At 46.5% G+C, this 20,742-nt stretch overlaps 1 protein-coding gene across 19 annotated transcripts in view; it reads left to right on the forward strand.

Annotated features, from left to right (window-relative positions):
• Positions 1-20,742, forward strand: part of DEPDC5 (DEP domain containing 5, GATOR1 subcomplex subunit) — a 161,629-nt gene that overhangs the window by 110,336 nt on the left and 30,551 nt on the right. For 14 of the 19 annotated variants that reach the window (XM_063722851.1, XM_063722853.1, XM_024239724.3 and 11 more), the window contains 5 exons: positions 6,252-6,406; positions 8,918-8,995; positions 9,920-10,052; positions 11,808-11,916; positions 14,765-14,992. In XM_063722851.1, coding sequence (XP_063578921.1) covers positions 6,252-6,406; positions 8,918-8,995; positions 9,920-10,052; positions 11,808-11,916; positions 14,765-14,992 — 703 coding nt within the window. The other 5 variants (XM_063722859.1, XM_063722861.1, XM_063722860.1 and 2 more) reach the window with 3 other exon arrangements.

Genomic DNA, 20,742 nt, shown 5'->3' on the forward strand with positions numbered 1-20,742 from the left:
ATATATATTTGTTTATTTACTGTGTGTCTTTATTTGTAAAAGGAAACAAAAAATAATTTCTTTGTAGGGTTGTTCTGAGGATTAGAAATAATATCCATTTCTCAGTCGTGCATGGTGGCTCACGCCTATAATCCCAGCAGTTTGGGAGGCCAAAGTACTGGGATCTCACTTTTTTTTGAGATGGAGTCTTGCTCTGTTGCCCAGGCTCAAATGCAGTGGTGCAATCAGCCCACTGTAACCTCTGCCTCCTGGGTTCAAGTGATTCTTCTGCCTCAGCCTCCCAGGTAGCTAGGACTACAGGCATGTGCCACCACAGCCAGGTAATTTTTTTGTATTTTTAGTAGAGATGGGATTTCACCATGCTGGCCAGGCTGGTCTCCAACTCCTGACCTCAAGTGATCCACCCGCCTTGGCCTCCCAAAGTGCTGAAAGTGCTGGGATTATAGAAGTGAGCCATTGCGCTTGGCCTAATTTGTAGTTTTAGTAGAGACGGGGTTTTGCCATGTTGGCCATGCTGGTCTCAAACTCCTGACCTCAGGTGATCCACCCGCCTCGGCCTCCCAAAGTGCTGGGATTTCAGGCATGAGCCACCACACCCAGCTGTATTTTTTTTTATCTTATTGTGTGTCTGTTTATTAGTAGCCTCACCTTTTTTGGAATTATGTAAGATATAAAAATATAAGTAACGCCAGGCACAGCAGCCCACACATGTAATCCCAGCACTTTGAGAGGTGGAGGCAGGAAGATCCCTATTAGTCCAGGAGTTTGAAATCAGCCTGGGCAACACAGTGAGACCTTGTCTTTACAAAAAATAAAAATAAATTAGCTGGGTGTCGTGGTGCATGCCTGCGGTCACAGTTATTTGAGAGACTGAAGAGGGAGGAGTGCTTGAGTCCGGGAGGTTGAGGTGGGGGCGGTGACCGTGATTGTGCTACTGTACTCCAGCCCGGGCGACAGAGCAAGACCTGTCTCAAAAAATATATATATATTATATATATTATATATATTATATATTATATATTATATAAAATATATATTATATATTATATATAATATATTATATATTTAATATAATATATAATATATTATATATAATATAATATATAATATATATTATATATTTTATATGTTATATATTATATATATTATATATTATATATATATAAAAAACACCATTTGGAGCGAGGGGTTAGGATAGACACATAGAGGAAGGAGGCTGCCTCTATGACAAAATTCAGATCAATTGAGATAGGAAATTCCAAGCACCTGCTGGGTGTAGGGCTGTGCCAAGTGTTGTGGGAAGTAACAGGGATGAATAAAATCCTTTATGAATATTAATGCCTGTCTTTGCTCACCCCTAGATGGCAAGCTTCATGAGGGCAGAGAGAAGGTTTTAATTTGGGATAATATTCCCCTTCCCTAATCTTAACCTTGGAGAACATCTGAGCTGTGGGTCTGCAAGTTATTCCCAAGCTTTCCCTCTCTGCAAGGCATATGGGATTCTGTCGTGGATCCCTTTGCAATGCCTCTGTCTGCCTGGCAGGAGCTGAATGACTGGAAAGCAGAAACCCACTTAGCCCATTTGTCTCTGGGTAAGACAAAGCAGAGTGTCAACTCTACCAGCGTCCAGGCACAGTGGAGAGCTGGGCTGGCAGATCCAGCTGTTTCCTTGTAGCTGATGACCCACCAGCATGAGAAAGTGGGGCTGTGACAAGCCCACGAGGTGGAAGGTAGAAGACCCATGGGGGGCACCTGTGGTGGGTGGTGCTAATCTCAGAGGCATCTCTAACAGGGCTCCCTCCCTTACTTTCTCCTGTAGCTTGGGAGTGCCAGAAAGTGGGGGGAAATTGGGGATTGGTGCTGCTGCTGATAGGTTTGGTGTTTTTTTTTTTAATCAAACGCCAGACTTGGATTTTGCCATTTTTTTCAATTAATGTCTTCTTTCTATTCTAGGATCCAATCTTGGGTACCACATTGCCTGGCTTCCCAGTCTCTTCTAATCTGTGACTGTTTCTCAAGCTTTCCTTATATTTTTCTTTCTTTTTTGAGACAGAGTCTCGCTCTGTCGCCACGCTGGAGTGCAGTGACGCGATCTCAGCTCACTGCAACCTCCGCCTCCCGAGTTCAAGTGATTCTCCTGCCTCAGCCTCCCAAGTAGCTGGGATTATTACAGGCACACGCTGCCATGCCCAGCTAATCTTTGTATTTTTAGTAGAGACAGGGTTTCACCATGTTGGCCAGGATGGTCTCCATCTCCTGACCTTGTGATCCGCCCACCTCAGCCTCCCAAAGTGCTGGGATTACAGGCGTGAGCCACCACGCCCGGCCCTTTCCTTACTTTTTAAAATGACCTTCACAGCCTTGAGGAGTCCTTGCCAAGTGTCCTGTAGAATGTCCCCAAATCTGGGTTTGTCCGAGGTTTTTTTTCATGGTTAGACTGGAGTTACAGATACTCAAAAAGAATACCCCAGAGGGGAATTGCCTTTCTCATCACATCACATCAGTAAGTAACTGAGATCCACACAACATCACTGGCAATGATAACCTTCATCACTCCTTCATCACTTGGTTAATGTCATATTTGTTAGCCATCTCTACTATGAAGTTACTATTTTTTCCTTTTTTATACTCCATTTTTTGGAGGCACATCACTAAGTCTAGCCCACTCTAAAGCGGAGAGGGGAGTATCTACATATGTTCAATGGAGTCCTTTTTTTGGACAAGGTTCATAAGATTCTTAAGATGAAAGGCATCTCCCTCTACTTGGCTCTTTGCCAGGCATCTACATGCGACATCTGCCATTCTGTCCATCCCACCTGCCATTTGTCTTTGTTCACCACTGATCTTATTCCAAAAAGTTATTTCATGTGGATCATGGAAGTAAATGCAACCCCTAAAATAAAAACATGACTAGATGGGGGAAATTCAGGTAAAGAAAAAAAATTAGACAGGATGTAATATAAGGCCTTGTAAAGTAGATAGAATTTTGTGCCAAATTCAGCTCTGAACCTCCTGGTAGCCAAAGAAAAGTGGGAAACCTCTGTTCCAAGACTCATAGTGGTTATAAAATAAAGACAACCAGATTCCTTGGGAGAAGCATACCTTTTCCTGGTATTGAGATCTAAACAAAATGCCTTTTCTGTGCAGCCTCTTAAAAGATAGACATTGTGTGATACATAGATAGAGCAGAGGTCGGGAAACTATGGGGCAGATCTGGTCTACCATCAGCTTTTGTAAATAAAGTTTTATTGTAATAGAGCCACGCCCATTCATTTACATATTGCCTATGGCTGCTTTCTCACTTTCTTATTCAAAGTTGAGTAGTTGTGACAGAGACCATATGGCCCACAAAGCCTGAAATATTTACTATCTGGTCTCTTGCAAAAAATGTTTCCCAATTCCTGATCTAGAGGACAACTCCTTAACCACCTGCTACCCCGGCTCCCACCAAAATAGGACTGCAGGACTAATGTGCATTTCTGGTAATGGCCTTCAGGTTAGGCTGGTAGAGCAATTCTTGTTATGGTACACATGAGAGAACCCCACTACAGGGGCCTAGAAGGCAATGCCTAAGAGCCACTCTTATATGCATAAGAGCTGGGTCTAGTCCCCTTTAGTTAGCTTATTCTCATTTAAATTTACGGCATGGTCTCATTTAAATGGTAAACCTTACTGATTAGAGGCAGGTGGTAATTGGTAATTGCAAGCTGTCTCTTGCTGCATTTCTCTGTGTATTTATGGTGCCAGCAAAACCTGTGTGGTCCTTTTTATTATTTTTTTTTTTAATAAATCATTGAGCCTGCTGTAGAACAGCAAAATGGTTCTACGAGAACCAGGAGGAACTTTACCCCCCAAGGGACATTTGGTAATATCTGGAGTTATTTTTATTTGTCATAATTGGGGGTTGGGGCTGATAGTATTACTGGCATGAAGTGGGTAGAAGCCAGGGATGCTTCTGAACATCCAACAATGCACAGGAGAGCCTGTTATCTGACCCCAGAGGGCAATAGTGCTGAGACTGAGAAACCTTGTTTTATTTTCTTCATTTTATTTTATTTGTTTTTTGAGACAGGGTCTCTCTTTGTCGTCCAGGCTGGAGTGCAGTGGCAGGACCCCAGCTCATAGCAACCTCTGCTTCCCGGGCTGAAGCAGTCTTCTCACTTCATTCTCCCACGTAGCTGGGACTACAGGCGTGTGCCACCATGCCTGGCTAATTTTTGCATTTTTTGTAGAAATGGGGTTTCACCGTGTTGCCTAGGCTGGCCTCGAACTCCTGGACTCAAGTGATCCACTCGCCTTTGCCTCCTAAAGTGCCAAGATTACAGGCATGAGCCGCCGCACCCAGCTGAGAAGGCTTGTTTTAGAAAGCAATTTTTGCTAACAAAATATCTGATAGAAAGATCCCTTCTGGAATTACCTAAAAACCTCAAGTTAGGAGGTTCTAAGAGCCTTACACTTTTCCAGAATTGCTCTGAAAGGCTTAGTCATTCTCTTCATATACTTGCTCTGGGTATAATCTTTGATGCATGCTGCTGGGCTTCCAGGTGAACAGGTTATAATCCTGCCTCCAGGACCCTTAAAGGAGATATAACAACATTACAGGCTGGTCACAGTGGTTCACGCCTGTAATCCCAGCACTTTGGGAGGCTGAGGCGGAAGGATCAGTTGAACCTAGGAGTTTAAGATCAGCCGAGGCAACATAGCTAGACTCTGTCTCTACACACAAAAAAGAGCCAGGTGTGGTGGTGCACGCCTGTAGTCCCAGTTACTTGGAAGGCTGAGAAAGGAGGATTGCTTGAGCCCAAGAGTTTAAGGTTACAGTGAGATATGATGGCACCATTGCACTCCAGCCTGAGCGAAAGAGGGCAACCCTATCTCTGGAAAAAAAAAAAAAAAAAAAGATACAGCACCATTACATGAGGCACAGCTCGGCAGCTACCAGAAGCTCATAGAGGTCCAGAGTAGAGAGGGAGATGGATCTCCTTGGGGCCTGGGGCGGACTGAATCGGAACAGTTTGCTAAGGGAGCAGCGTTTAAAATGGCCCTAAAGGCTGATGGGATTAGCCAGGTGTGGTGGCTCCCACCTGTAATCCCAGCTACTTGAGAGTCTGAGGCAGGAGAACCCACTGGAACCCAGGAGGCAGAGGTTGCAGTGAGCTGAGATCATGCCACTGCACTCCAGCCTGGGTGACAGAGCAAGAGTCTGTCTTTAAAAAAAAAAAAAAAAAAAAAAAAAAAAAAAAAAAAGACTGATAGGTTTTTAGCAGTAGTTGTGGAGAAGAGCACCCCAGGGCGATAATGGGGCACATAGACAGGATTTACACACACACGGTGTCATTTGGCTGGAAACATACACATGGGTGAATTAAGTAGGCAGTGTGGTGAGATCTCAGGTCAAGCCAATGTTGTGCAGGACCCTTGATGTCCTGTGAATCGGTTTTCATTGTGGTGGTTCATGGGGAAACTTGAAAGTTTTCAGAGTAACAGAATGATGGGATTGGAACTGTTCTTGACAGACAATGCAAATGGAGCTGGCTCACAGGGAGGGTTTTTGAGGGAGAGGCTGCAATCAAGGGCCAGTTAGAAGAATGTTACAGCCCTCCCTGGCCAGAGGAAGTACAGGCATGATTTAGAGATGCATGTGAATCTGCAGAGGGCAGGCCGTGGGACTAGGCATGTCTTTAGATGCAAAGCTGGAGAAGAGAGCAATCAGATGGCTCCGAGAGTTGAACCTGAGCAACTGAAAGGTAGAAGAAAGGAGGTTTGGGGTGGGAAAGGGTGAGTCACGGTGGGCAGAGGATGTACATTGTGATGTTCACCTATTTGTCTCTGAATGTGGTCTTTCAGTCCTGCTGTCCTCATAAGGAGTGATTCTGACTTCTCCACTCTTTCTATGGAGATTTTTCTTTAGTGTAAATCGTGTGGTTTGAGGCAGGTGCTGAAGCGATTTCTTTGGTCCTGGGGGTTTACTGTGAAGAGTGGCCTCTCATCTGCCCTGGTTGGAGGGTGAGAGTTCCCAGCTGCTCTGATAGAAGGCAGTGCACACAAGACTGGATAGAGTCTCTAGACAACTTTAGCTCTGCCACTAGGGACCAAGGGGAAGTGGGAATGAGCAGAATGGAAAGGATTGCATTAATTTTTGTTTATTTTTTGTGAATGCTTATTGAGTGAATAAGCCAGTACAGCTTATTTACTGTGTTTTCCTGTCGGTTATTTTTGGATTCAAGTATTCATTTTTAAATCTCCTGCAGGTATCTGTGGACCAAACAGCCACTCCTATGTTGGACGGCACCAGTTTGGGCATATGCACAGGCCAATCCGTGGACAGAGGCAACAGCCAGACCTTTGGGAACTCCCAGAACATAGGAGAACAGGGCTACTCCTCCACAAACTCCAGTGACAGCAGGTGAGATTCAGAGTGGCCAAACTCATGTTCCTGGGGAGTGGGGACAGTCTGATCTCAAAGGCTGCAGAGGCTGAAGTCCAAAGCTCTGCGCCGAGTTCTTACTCTGCCACAAGTCACATGGGACCCTGGGCAAGTTAGTCCTTAACCACATCTGTATGATGGGACTAATGATCTGTTTCCTGCCATCCTCACAGGATAGCTAAGAGGTTCCCACAGAGACGTAGGAAAGTGTCAAGCACCACACAAGAGTACAGGGCTTCTGGAAGGGGACCCTGTCCAGTCCGTCTTGTTCACTGTGGTGCCTGTGGCACGATGCCTTGCACGTCATAGCATGCTGTCAGTAAGGAAAAGAACAAACAGTGGATGAATCACTAACTGTGGCCAAACATGACTGTTCTTCTATTCCTTAGTATCCGGAGGAAAAGGAAGCTGCGTGTACTTCATTTGCTCGAGCAAGTGCACCAGCTTTTAATACTGTTGTCAATTCTGAGAAACCTTTTTATTTTCTTCCCAGCTGTGTTTGCTTTATAATAATTATGCCCCAGTCTTTTCTTATTGTCTCACTGTATTGACGAAGCAGTCCTTGGCAAAATGATCTAAGAGACTTAACTTTTATACCCCTGTCCCTGAGAGCAGAAAGTTCTCTGGGGCTGCTCACCTGGCTGGCCTCTGTCAAGAGTCACTCCATTTCCCTTATGTCATAAATTCTGTGCTGGTTTAATCTGTGTCTCATCTACTGCAGCCTGTTCATTCTGGCCAGTAGAGGTGATGGTCATTTCAGAAGCAGGAGCAGGTCTGAACTTCTCTGCTCCCTGCCTTCACTCATGCCCATATACCCATCAAGCCTACCTGGCTTTTTGGCTGTAGGTGTGGAGGAGATTGGAGAGGCTGCCCAATGCATAGAAAAAATCTGCTTCCTCATTGCTTACAAGGGTAGAACAGTAGGTTTTCTTCTGCTTTCAGAAGAAATGAGGAATCAGGGATATTTAGGCTGGAGGTGAAAAGACCAAAAATGACATGGCAGGTAGAATCAGGACCAATGACTGAAAAATACAGCAAACAGATTCTATTTCATGATGAAGAACTTAACTAGTAGTGGGTCCTGCTGCATGGAAATGGGCTGCACTTAGAGGAGCCGAGTTCTTTGCCATTGAAGATGTTCACACAGATAGGACAGCCTCTTGCCCAGACTTGTGGTCTCAGCAGAGACTCAGGCATTAGAAGGAAGTTCATTTCAAGGGTCTTTGAAAACTTTTTCTAACCCTGAAATTTTGAAATGCTTCCAGTGATTTCTGGACCCTCTGAATAGTCATGAAGAGTAGTCTGGGACTGAGGAAAGGGAGAAGTTCAAAGAACTTGAGGAGCTGCTGGATAAGCCCCACAGCTGGCCCAGTTTGGTATAGTGGGTGGCCACTCAGCTGTTGAGTATTAAGCACGTTTTAAGGGACCATCACACCTTTGAGCAAGAATGTGGGCAGCAGGTGGTGAAAAGGGCTTTGGAGAGAGACTGACCTGGATTCAGATCCACATCCTGGTACTTCCTGGCTCTTTGACCTTCAGCAGTTCCTTTAGTCAGTTTCAAAGGGTTGGCGGTTAATTATTTTAGTATCGTTTACCACTTTGGGCTTCCTGTGTGTCAGCCCTGTACATGTGCTCAGCATTGTATAAACATTTGCCTCACATCAGCCCTCAAAGACAGGAATAGCATTAACCCCATTTTTCACATGGGGGAGCTGAGGCCAAGAAAAGCTATATAGCAGGTTAGTGATGATACTGGGATTCCGTTCCCCATGCTCTTACGGTGTTACCTAGTACTCTGGTCAGGATTCAATGAAGCTGCCTGTGAAAGGCTCTTGGGGCAAACCCAGAGCGGTCCAGGGGGTTTCTTGGAAGTGGTTGGGCCTTGGGCCTGAGGAATATTATTAGAAGGAGAGATGCTTACTAAGGGCAAGTTTGGACACAAAAGTACTTTGAATTCTAAATGTGGACATTTTATTTTTTATTTTATTTTATTTATTTATTTGAGACAGAGTCTCACTCTGTCGCCTAGGCTGGAGTGCAGTGAGTGGCACGACCTCAGCTCACTGCACCCTCCACCTCCCAGTTTCAAGCGATTCTCCTGTCTCAGCCTCCCAAGTAGCCGGGACAACAGGCGCACGTCACCATGCCTGGCTAATTTTTGTATTTTTAGTAGAGATGGGATTTCACTATGTTGGCCAGGCTGGTCTTGACCTCCTGACCTCAAATGATCCACCTGCCTCAGCTCCCCAGAGTGCTGGGATTACAGACGTGAGCCACCAAACCCGGCCCTAAATGTGTACATTTTAAAATAGGAAACCCCCTATGAGATAACCCCCTGATATAGCTGTTTGGAATTTACTAAAATGCCTTTAGTGTCAACATTGTCCCGGTTTCTGGCTCCATAAGAAGTGGAGACTGTTCCTAATATTCGTGCTCTTGACTGCATACATGCCATCTTGCTTAGCACTGACCTGACACCTTGTGTTACAGCTCTCAGCAACTGGTGGCAAGCTCCTTGACCTCATCCTCCACCCTGACAGAGATCCTGGAAGCCATGAAGCACCCCTCGTAAGTGGCTCATCACAGTGTAGGGTTGGAAGGTTCCCAGAGGCCTGTGCCACAGCCATGTTCAGGCAGTGTGGTTTGGTAGATTCATACATGACTCTACTTCTCACCAGTTTTGAGACCTTGGGCAAGTCACTTGACCTCTCTGAGCCTCTGTTTCCTTGTTTGGAAGATGGGATTGATTTGTTTTTTTTTTTTTGAGGCAGAGTCTCACTCTGTCACCCAGGCTAGAGTGCAGTGGCGCCATCTTGGCTCACCCAACCTCCGCCTCAAGATGGGATTTTTTTAAAGGGGATTTTTTAAAAAGTAGTTAAGCCACAGGGTTGATGTAAAGATTAAATGAAATAATTATGTGAGGTAGCTAGTATAATGCCTGACAAGTATAGGTATTCTCTGATTGTGAGTTCCCATCTTTTCCTCTCTCCCCCTTCTCCTTTTCCCCCTGTAGCAACTTCTTTTTTTTTTGAGACAGAGCCTCACTCTGTCGCCCAGGCTGGAGGACAGTGGCGCGATCTCGGCTTACTGCAACCTCCATCTCCCAGGTTCAAGTGATTCTCCCACCTCAGCCTCCTGACTAGCTGGGATTACAGGCACCCGCCACCACGCCCAGCTAATTTTTGTATTTTTAGTAGAGACGGGGTTTCGCCATGTTGGCCATGCTGGTCTCAAACTCCTGACCTCAGGTAATCCACCCGCCTCAGCCTCCCAAAGTGCTGGGATTACAGGCGTGAGCGACTGCGCCCGGCCCCCTGTAACAGTTTCTTTTGTCCTCTCATGGGTATTTCTCTGAGTCTAGGAATAGCATAGGGACATTGCTATATGGTATTAAATGCTCTAGTGGGAGTCCCTTCTTTTTCATCTTTCCTTCCACTTGTTGCCACGGGGCACACACATCCCCTGCTCCCCGCTCACCGCGTTGGAACCCAGGACAGGAGTCCAGCTGCTCTCTGAACAGAAGGGCCTCTCACCGTACTGCTTCATCAGCGCGGAGGTGGTGCACTGGCTGGTGAACCACGTGGAGGGGATCCAGACACAGGCGATGGCCATCGACATCATGCAGGTGAGACAGCAAGAGGGGCCCATAGAGCTGTTTGCTTAGGTCCCAAAAAATCAGGGCCTGCCTTAGAAGCCATCACCCTTTCCAGTAATGAGATCTGCAGGTTGGGGTGAGGATTTTTTTTAATAAGTGGGAGGCCTTTCTGGAATTGATGAAAGAACAAGTCTTGCTTTGAAATACACTGTATCTTGACTTAAAAACCATGCAGAATTTATTGTCTGAACTGAAATGTTTTGGACAGAATCTGTGCACTTACAAACTTCAGAAAAATCTCTATGATTTTGGGGAGAATGCCCTCCCTCTGATCTCAAGCCCCCAGTTTCCCCTGGCCAATGCATGCTTATTCAAGACTCAATGCTGGATTCAAGGCTCTGACCCAGGGGCCTTCTGTCACCTTGTACTTACTCTGTCAGAGCTCTTAGCACAACGGAATGAAGATCTATCTTTCTCTTATTTGTCTCCTGCCTCAACCAGCTCCTTGAGGGCAGGATCACCTTTTATTTTCCATTTTTGTATCACCAGTGCCAGGCATGTTGCTTGGCACCTGGTAGGCACTTAGCACCATGCTTGCTGGATTTAATTACACTGCTCAGAACTGGAACTCTGGAATATGGCAGAACTGGAACAACAAGGAAATGGGAAACAGCCAGTTGACTGAGCCAGTTCATGCCATCCTGTCTATACGGAGGCCCCAACTGGAAGTCAGTACTGTTTCCTCACCAGCTGAGTTGTCATCATGGAAATGTTAAAATCAATAACTGATCGGAATAAGCATGTGCTTCTCAGTTCTCACTCTGAGGGTCTTGATGTGCTGTTTTGCATAGCCTTTGCCGTATACACTCTCGTCTCCCTGAGAATACGATTTCCTTATTCAAATAATGAAATGCTACTACAGCAGTTAAAATGAATGAGCTGAAGGTACATGTATCAACATGGATAAATGTCGGAAGCATGATGTGGACTGGAAAACCAACTTACAAAATGATATAATATTATGCCCTTTATTTAAAAACTTAAAATCCCAAAAGAATACCTTATATTCTCTATCATACGTGTTTATATAATAAAATTATTTAAGAATAATATTACACTAAACCATTTATTTCTGGGGAGAGAGGAAGAGTAATGGGAGTGGGAGAGTCTATGGAGTTTTTTTTTTAATAAAAATATCTGAAATCAGTATAGAGAAATGTCAAATTTGTGAAAGTGGAATAAGTGGCATATGTGGATTTTTTTTTTTTTTTTTTTTTTTGAGACAGAGTCTCGCTTTGTCGCCTAGGCTGGAGTGCAGTAGTGCTAATCCCAGCTCATTGCAACCTCCACCTCCTAGGTTCAAGTGATTCTCCTGCTTCAGCCTCCCGAGTAGCTGGGATTACAGGCACGCACCACCACACCAGCTAATGTTTGTATTTTTGGTAGAGACGGGATTTCACCATGTTGGTCAGACTGGTCTTGAATTCCTGGCCTCAAGTGATCCACCCAACTCAGCCTCCCAAAGTGCTGGATTTACAGGCGTGAGCCACTGCTCCCGACCATCTGAATTTCTTTATGCCCTTCTGCATGTTTGAAATATTTGGTGATGATATGAGTTTACATTTTAAAATATAATTTATATCAAGTACAACATGTCTAATCTGGGGGTGGAGGGTAGGGTCTCCTCAGTGCTCCTGTCACTCCCTTGTCTCCAGAGCATGACTGAGGGCTGCCCCTTCAAGATGCCTCTCTGCAGGAATTTCAGAGTTTCAATGTCTCTCCTAGAAAATGCTGGAAGAGCAGCTCATCACACACGCATCTGGCGAAGCCTGGCGGACCTTCATCTACGGCTTCTATTTCTACAAGATAGTAACGGACAAAGAGCCCGACCGAGGTCAGAGCCGAGGCGAATGCGGTTGCCCACAGGGGCAAGTGTTTTTCCTGGTGACTTGCTCTTTCACATGATGGTGCTTCCTGAGCTGCATGTGTGACTTTGTATTATAAGTTGACAGATCTGTCAACTTCCTTGAGCCTTTGTACTTAATTTAAGCATAGCCAGAGTGACAAGGGTTTCTTAAGCTACAGTGTGTTCTTGGTGAGAACAGTGTGAGTGAAAGATAAAGCTAAAAGAGGCCAAGGGACCTGGTGTGAGGAAATTCCCACACATCAGTTTTTGGTAGCTGTTTTTAATTAAAGCGCCCCACCCCCCTTGCCCACCCAGCCCAAGTGGTTCTGATTATATTATCATGGGCTCCAGTCTGTGATTTATAGCACTTTTCACTTGCTAGATCTCCAGTTCAGACTCCATTTCTAACTCCAGGAAGACTATCAAGTCCTAGCAAGTTTTCCAAGTAATATTTTAAGTATCTGTGGGGTTTTTTTTCTTTTGTTTGGTTTTTTAAATAGTGAGAAAAAGTAACTCCCCAGAGGGAAAACTTTTTTAGCGTGGTCAGAGCTGACTCGCATAACTGGAGGCACCCCAGATTCAGACCAGCATCTTGCCGGGCGTGGTGGCTCGTGCCTGTAATCCCAGCACTTTGGGAGGCCGAGGCTGGCAGATCACTTGACGTCAAGAGCACAAGACCAACATTGGGAAACCCTGTCTCTACTAAAAATACAAAATTAGCGGGGTGTGGTGGTGCATGTATGTAATCCCAGCTACTTGGGAGGCTGAGGCAGGAGAATCGCTTGAATCCAGGAGGCGGAGGTTGTAGTGAGCCGAGATTGTGTTGCTGCACTGCAGCCTGGTTGACAGAGTGAAACTCCGTCTCAAAAACAACAGCTGGCTGGGCACTGTGGCTCACACCTATAATCCTAGCACTTTGGGAGGCCGAAGCAGGTGGATTGCCTGAGCTCAGGAGTTCGAGACCAGCCTGGGCAACATGATGAAACCCCGCCTCTACTAAAATACAAAAAAATTAGCCGGGCGTGGCGGCAGGCACCTGTAATCCCAGCTACTCGGGAGGCTGAGACAGGAGAATTGCTTGAACCCGGGAGGCAGAGGTTGCAGTGAGCCGAGATCGCGCCACTGTACTCTAGCCTGGGCTACAGAGTGAGACTCCATCTCAAAAAAAAAAAAACAAAACAAAAAAAACAACAGGCCGGGCGCAGTGGCTCACACTTGTAATCCCAACACTTTGGGAGGCCAAGGCTGGCATATCACGAGGTCAGGAGTTGGAGACTAGCCTGGCCAACACAGTGAAACCCCATCTCTACTAAAAATACAAAAAATAGCTGAGCGTGGTGGTGGCCACCTGTAATCCCAGCTACTCAGGAGGCTGAGGCAGGAGAATTGCTTGAACCCGGGAGGTGGAGGTTGCAGTGAGCTGAGATCGTGCCACTGCACTCCAGTCTGGCAACGGAGCGAGACTCCGTTTCAAAAAAAAAACAAAAAACAGCAACAACAGAAAACCAGACCAGCATCTCCAGTACACCTATAGCAAAAGGGACCTTACCTGTTGTGGAAGTGACTGCTATCCTGCAGACAAATGGCTTCTCTGCCTCTGGGTTTAAGGAATCAAACGTGGCCGGGGTGCGGTGGCTCACGCCTGTAATCTCAGCACTTTGGGAGGCCGAGGCAGGTGGATCACGAGGTCAAGAGATCGAGACCATCCTGGTCAACATGGTGAAACCCAATGTCTACTAAAAAATACAAAAATTAGCTGGGCGTGGTGGCGCACGCCTGTAGTCCCAGCTACTTGGGAGGCTGAGGCAGGAGAATTGCTTGAACCCGGGAGGTGGAGGTTGCAGTGAGCCAAGATCATGCCACTGCACTCCAGCTTCGTGACAGAGCGAGACTCCATCTCAAAAAAAAAAAAAAAAAAGAATCTTACATGAGGTGAAGCAGCTGGTGCCACTCCCCGTGTTCTCTTGCCCAAGAATATGGCAGAAGTGGACGTGTGTGGGATTTTTTTGTATATCCATTGGCACTTTTCCCTTTAAATTATACATTTGACCAGTAGATACCTATCTTACCTTCATGTTCAAAACATACAGGTTACTGTTATATATTCTGAAATTTGAGGTATGAAACTGATCATAAGGTCAAGTGTGGTGCTGACTCATGCCTATAATTCCAGCGCCTTGGAAGGCTGAGGTATGAGGATCTCTTGAGGCCAGGAGTTTAAGATCAGCCTGGGCAAGAAACATAGCGAAACCCCATCTCTACAGGAAAAAAAAAAAATTGGCCGGGTGTGGTTGTACATGCTGGTCTTCACAGCTACTCAAGAAGCTGAAATGGGAGGATTGCTTGAGCCCAGGAGGTTGAGGCTGTAGTGAGCCATGATTGTACCACTGCACTGAAGACTTGGCAAAGCAGTGCAGACCCTGTCTCTAAGAGAAAAAAAGAAATAAACTGAGCATAAAATATTTTTTAGGGCCGGGTACGGTGACACACGCCTGTAATGAACAGCTCAGTGCATTTAGTACATCCACAGTGTTGTACAACTATCACGTCCATTTAGTTCCTGACCATTTTCATCACCCTGAAATGAAACCCCATCCCCTTGAGCAGTCACCTTCCAACTCTTCCTCCCACCCCCGGCAACCAATAATCTGCTTTCTTTCTCAAAGATTTGCCTATTCGCTACATTTCACATAAATGGAACCATACAGTATGTGGCCTGGTGGGTCTGGCTTCTTTTACTTAGCGTGTTTTTAAGGTTTGTCAAGTTGTAGCATGCATCATTAAGAAAATAAGCATTTGTGTTGAGTACTCCTTCTCTCCCCTCCACTTTTCCCAGTGGCCATGCAGCAGCCCGCCACCACCTGGCACACAGCAGGAGTGGACGACTTCGCCAGCTTCCAGCGCAAGTGGTTTGAGGTGGCCTTTGTGGCAGAAGAGCTCGTACACTCTGAGATTCCTGCCTTTCTCCTGCCCTGGCTGCCCAGCCGGCCAGCCTCCTATGCAAGTAGGCACAGCTCCTTTAGCCGAAGTTTTGGAGGACGGAGCCAGGCGGCAGCACTCTTAGGTACATGCTCAACCCAGACAAGGTCTGGGGGTGTGCCAGTGGGTGGCTGTGGGAAAGTAGTGGCCAGCCAAGGGAACGATGCCACATGAACCAGGATTAGAGTCGCTGAGGCCGTCACACCGGCCACTGTGTCTGTCGGCACTGTTGGCTCCCTTGCTGACTTCCACTTGCCGAGTGGTTCTATGACTGTCCCAACCAACAGACAGTATTTAGCACCTCTCAAATCAGAACATAGTGCCAGACCTGCTCGGATAGGAGAGAAGAAATATGTGGCCAATTTTCCCGAGGGTTCTGTAGGATATAGGAGGTGTGAGATAGTGCTCACTGCACCAGCTAGTTCCTGCCGGAGGCCTTCCCTACAACCATAGCATCCTATGATCTCAGAAGAGGAAGGAACCTAAAAGGTCATCCATTCCAGACACTCATGCAGAGCAAAAGTCTCTCTCTCTCCCGTTTTCCTTTTCTTCCCAAATGTGCTTATCATATTGAAGGATGTAAACTCAAACACTTCCCTCCTTTCCACCATTCCTGCAGCTCTAAGATGGGGGTGAACACCTGCTTATTGAAAGGCAATGACCTCTGATAGGAAATGGGGAACTCTGCCCTAGAGGACCTGACTGATGGATTGAAATGTGAACATCTTTAGAAAATACCTGCTCTGGGCAAAGACCATGGGATTTATCTTAAGGGCAAGTTGGAGGATCCTGAAAGCCCTCTGAAAGGAAGAAAGCAAATAGAACATAGACCAAACTCCAGGGAAATTCCATGTTCTGCTTTGTTTGCCTGTAAACGCCCAGCTAATTGGAATCCTTTACTAGCTGGTAAAACGGAGATGTTAATCGTCACCAAAGTTTCTAGATCCAGGCTGGGCACGGTGGCCCACGCCTGTAATCCCAGCACTTTGGGAGGCTGAGGTGGGTGGATCACTTGAGGTCAGGAGTTCAAGACCAGCCTGACCAACATAGTGAAACCCTCTCTATATTAAAAATACAAAATTAGGTGGCTCATGCCTGTAATCCCAGCACTTTGGGAGGCCGAGGCAGGCAGATCACAAGGTCAAGAGATCGAGACCATCCTGGCTAACACTGAAACCTCATCTCTACTAAAAATACAAAAAATTAGCCAGGCGTGACAGTGTGTACCAGGTACTCGGGAGGCTGAGGCAGGAGAATAGCGTGAACCTGGGCGGCGGAGCCTGCAGTGAGCCAAGATTGCGCCACTGTACTCCAGCCTAGGTGACAGAATGAGACTCCGTCTCAAAAAAAAAAAAAAAAAAGCCAGATGCTGTGGCTCATGCTTGTAGCCCAGCACATTGGGAGGCTGAGTCAGCATTTTGGGTGGATCACCTGAGGTCAAGAGCCTGGGCAACATGGTGAAATTCTGTCTCTACCAAAATTAGTCAGCTGTGGTGGCAGACGCCTGTAATCCCAGCTACTCCAGAGGCCGAGGCAGGAGAATTGCTTGAACCTGGGAGATGGAGGTTGCAGTGAGCTGAGATCGCCCCATTGTACTCTAGAGCGAGACTCCGTCTCTCAAAAAAAAAAAAAAAAAGTTTTCAGATCCTCAGATTCACTTGGATCTGGGTGTGGCTTACTCCAGCATTGCCTAGTGCTGTGTGTGAGAAGTGAAGGGGTGGGGAAGATAGGGCAGAACCTTGAGCAGCTCCTCCTCCTTTCCCTTAGGCAGTCATGACTTGCTCTTCTCCCTTTATTGCATTTCTGTCTACTTCCTTAACGTTTTTTTGGGATTAAAGAAGCCGTATACCCCTGTTACGCTGGGGTGCTCACTTCCAGCAACCTAAACCACGTAGAGCACTACCAGGGCTTGAGACCTAAGGCCTTTGAATAGCAAGCAGCGACCTTGTGATTTTATGTCATGGGAGGACCTATTAGAAATAGCAAATAAGGCCAGGCGTGTGGCTCATGCATGTAATCCCAGCACTTTGGGAGGCTGAGGCAGGAGGGTCACTTGAGGTCAGGAGTTTGAGACCAGCCTGGCCAACATGATGAAACCCCATCTCTACTAAAAATACAAAAATTACCTGGGTGTGGTGGCAAGTACCTGCAATCCCAGCTACTCAGGAGGCTGAGGCAGGAGAATCACTTGAATCTGAGAGGCAGAGGTTGCGGTGAGCCTAGATGGTACCACTGCACTCCAGCCTGGGCGACTCCATCTCAAAAGTGATGGAGTGAGACTCCATCTGAAAAAAAAAAAAAAGAATAGCAAAGAAAAGGGCAGGTACCTACCCTGATGTCAGTTGGAAGCAGAAGCCAATAGTCCAGCAACAAAGTTGGAGTGGGGAAAACCTGTTACAAATATAACAAACACAAGAACTTGATAAGTACAGTGTTAATCATTCACTTATAGCACTAGATTGCATACGAGAAGCTTCTCAAGAAGCAACTTTACACCATTTTTCTCATGAAATCAAGTTTATTTTTAGTAGCCAAGTTTTAAAGTCTACTTTTTCCTCATAGGTAAAAATTAAGAATTTCCATCTCTGGGGAACAAGAAACTAAGCCTGAAAGCTAGTTAGGTGCTTTCAGGTATGTACCAAAGAGAGCTGAAAAGTCAACTTCCCACTCCCCTCAGGGTTACTTTCTGAGAAAAAGACACAATGCATTACAATAAGTAAATATTGGATCATGCATGGTGACAATTTATGTGAGAGCTGAAGAAAGCAAAAAGATTTCTTCCTTTCAAATAAATTTCAAATATTCAAATAAATGCCACAAATCCAAGTGACACCTCCTTGTAGTGAGAGGCCCTCGAACCAGTACATAGAGCGTATTTACTCCACTGATTTCTTGCAAGTGTGTTTACAGATCTCTTGGTAAGACCCCAGATTAGAAGCAGAAAATTGGGGGCAGTTAATGGCAGCAAGTGTATAACACATTTTAGCAAAATGTTTTGCAAAATAAATCTATTAAATTTTGGTCTTTTAAGGTGGGAAGTAACTATCATTTGTTCGTTCTTTCTCTTTTTTTTCTTTCTGTGTTCCTTCTCTTCTTTCTCCTCTTCTATTCTCTTCTCTTCTTTTTAAAAATAGAGACAGGGTCTCCCTATGTTGCCCAGGCTGTTCTCAAACTACTGGGTGCAAGGAATCTTCCTGCCTCAGCCTCCCAAAGTGCTAGGATTACAGGTGGGAGCCATTACACCCGGCCTGTTCTTCTTTTCTTGAAAGTGTTCAACAAAAGGAATTCTAATGTGAATCTTCTCCAGTAGATCATACAAAACTCAAGAGCAGGATTTCTCAACTTCAGCACTACTGACATTTTGGGCCAGATCATTCTTTCTTGTGGGGAAGTGTTCTGTGCACTGGAGGATGTCGAGCAGCATCCCTGCCGTCTACCCAGTAGCACTCCCAGCCCCACCCAGTGTGATAAAATGTCCCCTGGGGTTGGTAAAATTACCCCAAGTTGTGAACCGCTGTCTTAGGGGGAATTGAAGGATTCCAATCAGGAGCCAAGATTAGAGCAAAACCTGAGAGGCTTTGAAGCCCATCAGTAACTTCCCTAAGCAGCTGTCAAGTTGATGCGTGATAAGGGCGTGCTTTCAGAGCTTTGGGGTAGAATGAATGGTCAGAGCTGGAGCTGAGATGTTAGAGGGAAGCACCGTCCTCCGCTCTGCTCTGCTCTGGCCCCTGGGCTCCTCTTGTGCTTTCGCTGGTGCCAGCGGTGGTTGCTTCAGTCTTGCCTGCTGTGGTGCAGTGGTAATAACAACATTAATGCCATGATTTGTAGAAAATTGACGTGTCAGGTCCTGTACAGAGCAGAAAATCTTCTCATTAATCTTTACGTCAGTCTCCTGATGGGTACTACAATTTGTGCTTTAGAGTTTAGGAAACTGTGAGGCTCAGAGAGGCGAAGTAATTTGCCCAAGGCTCTGCAGCCACTAAGTGCTAGAGCTGGAGTTTATTCTCAGGACTGCCTGGCCCTGAAGCCTGAACTCCAAGCATACTGCATTTCAGCCCAAGGAGACAAAAGTCAAAGCCTGTCAGGACTTTGGATGATTTGCACAATAGCCCAGTTCCAGGAGTGGCTTCTGCCCTCAGTGATGAGGGACACTCAGGTCCCAGGCCCTTGCTACAGAACCACAGCTCTCTGGGTGTGTCCTTTCTTCTCCTCTATGCCATCCCTGCTGGTCTTCCCAATGCACTCCCTCCAGTCCTGGCTTCAACAGTTCTTTGACCCCCACCAGGACCTGTAACCAATTGATCTTGCTATCATTCTCCCTCTGCCACCTCACATCTCACTTTATGTAATCATAGCTTTGAGCCGCCAAACCTCATTACACAGCTTTGAGCCCCGCTCCCCACCCTCATCATCAGCATCTTGTGTCACTGTGAAAACTGAAGCGGTCAGAAGAAAACTCCCACCTGCCATCTGCCCTCGCCCAGTAGCTGTGTCTGTCCCCACTCCTGTGCCTCCCCCTGATGCAGCATCTCCACCTGCACACAAGACCCCAGCCCTGGCAGTACTCAGTGTAGCACTTTGGCAGTCATCCCCTCTCCCTGAATTCTCCCTCTCTGCTAAAGCATCCCTGTCAATCTGTGACAGGCACAGACTCTCTCCTGCTGGCAAAGCAAAACTCAAATCGGGTTTCTGTCCATTCCCTCTGCTGGAACAGCCTTCCAAATGCAGGGAGCCCAGGTTGTTTAGCCTGGCGGCCAGTCCTCAGTCCTGGTCCTCCTTGCCCTGCAACAGCATTTGTCAAATGATCTCTGACTCCTCCTTTAAACCCTTTACCTTGCTTGGCTCTCGAGACACTGCTCCCTTGGCTCTCCTTCATTTTAAAATCAGTTTCCTTTGCTGGTTTCTCTTCAGCAACCTAATCTTTTAATATTATAGCATACGGGTCTCAGCCTGCCCTCATCTCCATACCCTAATGTGTGTCATCAGTCCAGTGGCCTTTATTACCCCAAGATCTGGTCACTGCCAAATTTCTATCTCCATCCCAGACCATGTCTCCAATTTGAGACTCATCCCTCCAGCTACCTACTTGACATGGTCACTTAGAGGACTGGATGTACAGTGTTCAGAACCAGCCAGCCCTGCTGTTTCCCCGCAACACCTTCGTCTTGCCTTCTCGTTCTAGTCACTTAGGTAGAAAAACTCAGTTGCCTTCTCATGTCTTTCTTTCCTGCTCTACATCCAACCCATCAGCAAATTCAGTTTTCCTTTTAGTTACGTTCAATATTGATTCAGGATTCACTATTCCTTACTGTCTCCTCTATGATCGTGGTTCAAGCCACCTTCATCTTCTGTCTGCATTGCTGCTGTCATCTCTGCACTGGCCTCCTGGCTTCCTCCCCTGCTCCTTATAAACTGCCTTGCACACAGGAGCCAGAGAGACCTCTTCAAATGGATGTCAGGTCGTGTTCCCCTTCTGGGCAGGATCCTCTTGTAGCTCCCAGCTCACTCGAAACCAAAGCCAGAGTTTTCAGCAGCCCACAGGCCCCCAGGATGTGGTCCCCTCATTCTCTGCCTCGTCCCCTGTCTGCCTCCTATGCACTCTGCTGCACCACGCTGGCTTCCATCTGTGTCTGGTGTCTGAACACGCCACGCACATCTCTGCTTCCAGTGCTTTTCTTACGCCTGGGGCACTGTTCCCCCAAGATGCCCTTGGATCTCCCTCCCTCACTTGATTCAAGTCTCTTGTCCAAAAATCATGTGTGGGCTGGGCGCGGTGGCTCACGCCCGTAATCCTAGCACTTTGGGAGGCCGAGGCAGGCAGATCACGAGGTCAGG

Source organism: Pongo abelii, chromosome 23 (assembly GCF_028885655.2).
Source record: "Pongo abelii isolate AG06213 chromosome 23, NHGRI_mPonAbe1-v2.0_pri, whole genome shotgun sequence".
Lineage (NCBI taxonomy): Eukaryota > Metazoa > Chordata > Mammalia > Primates > Hominidae > Pongo > Pongo abelii.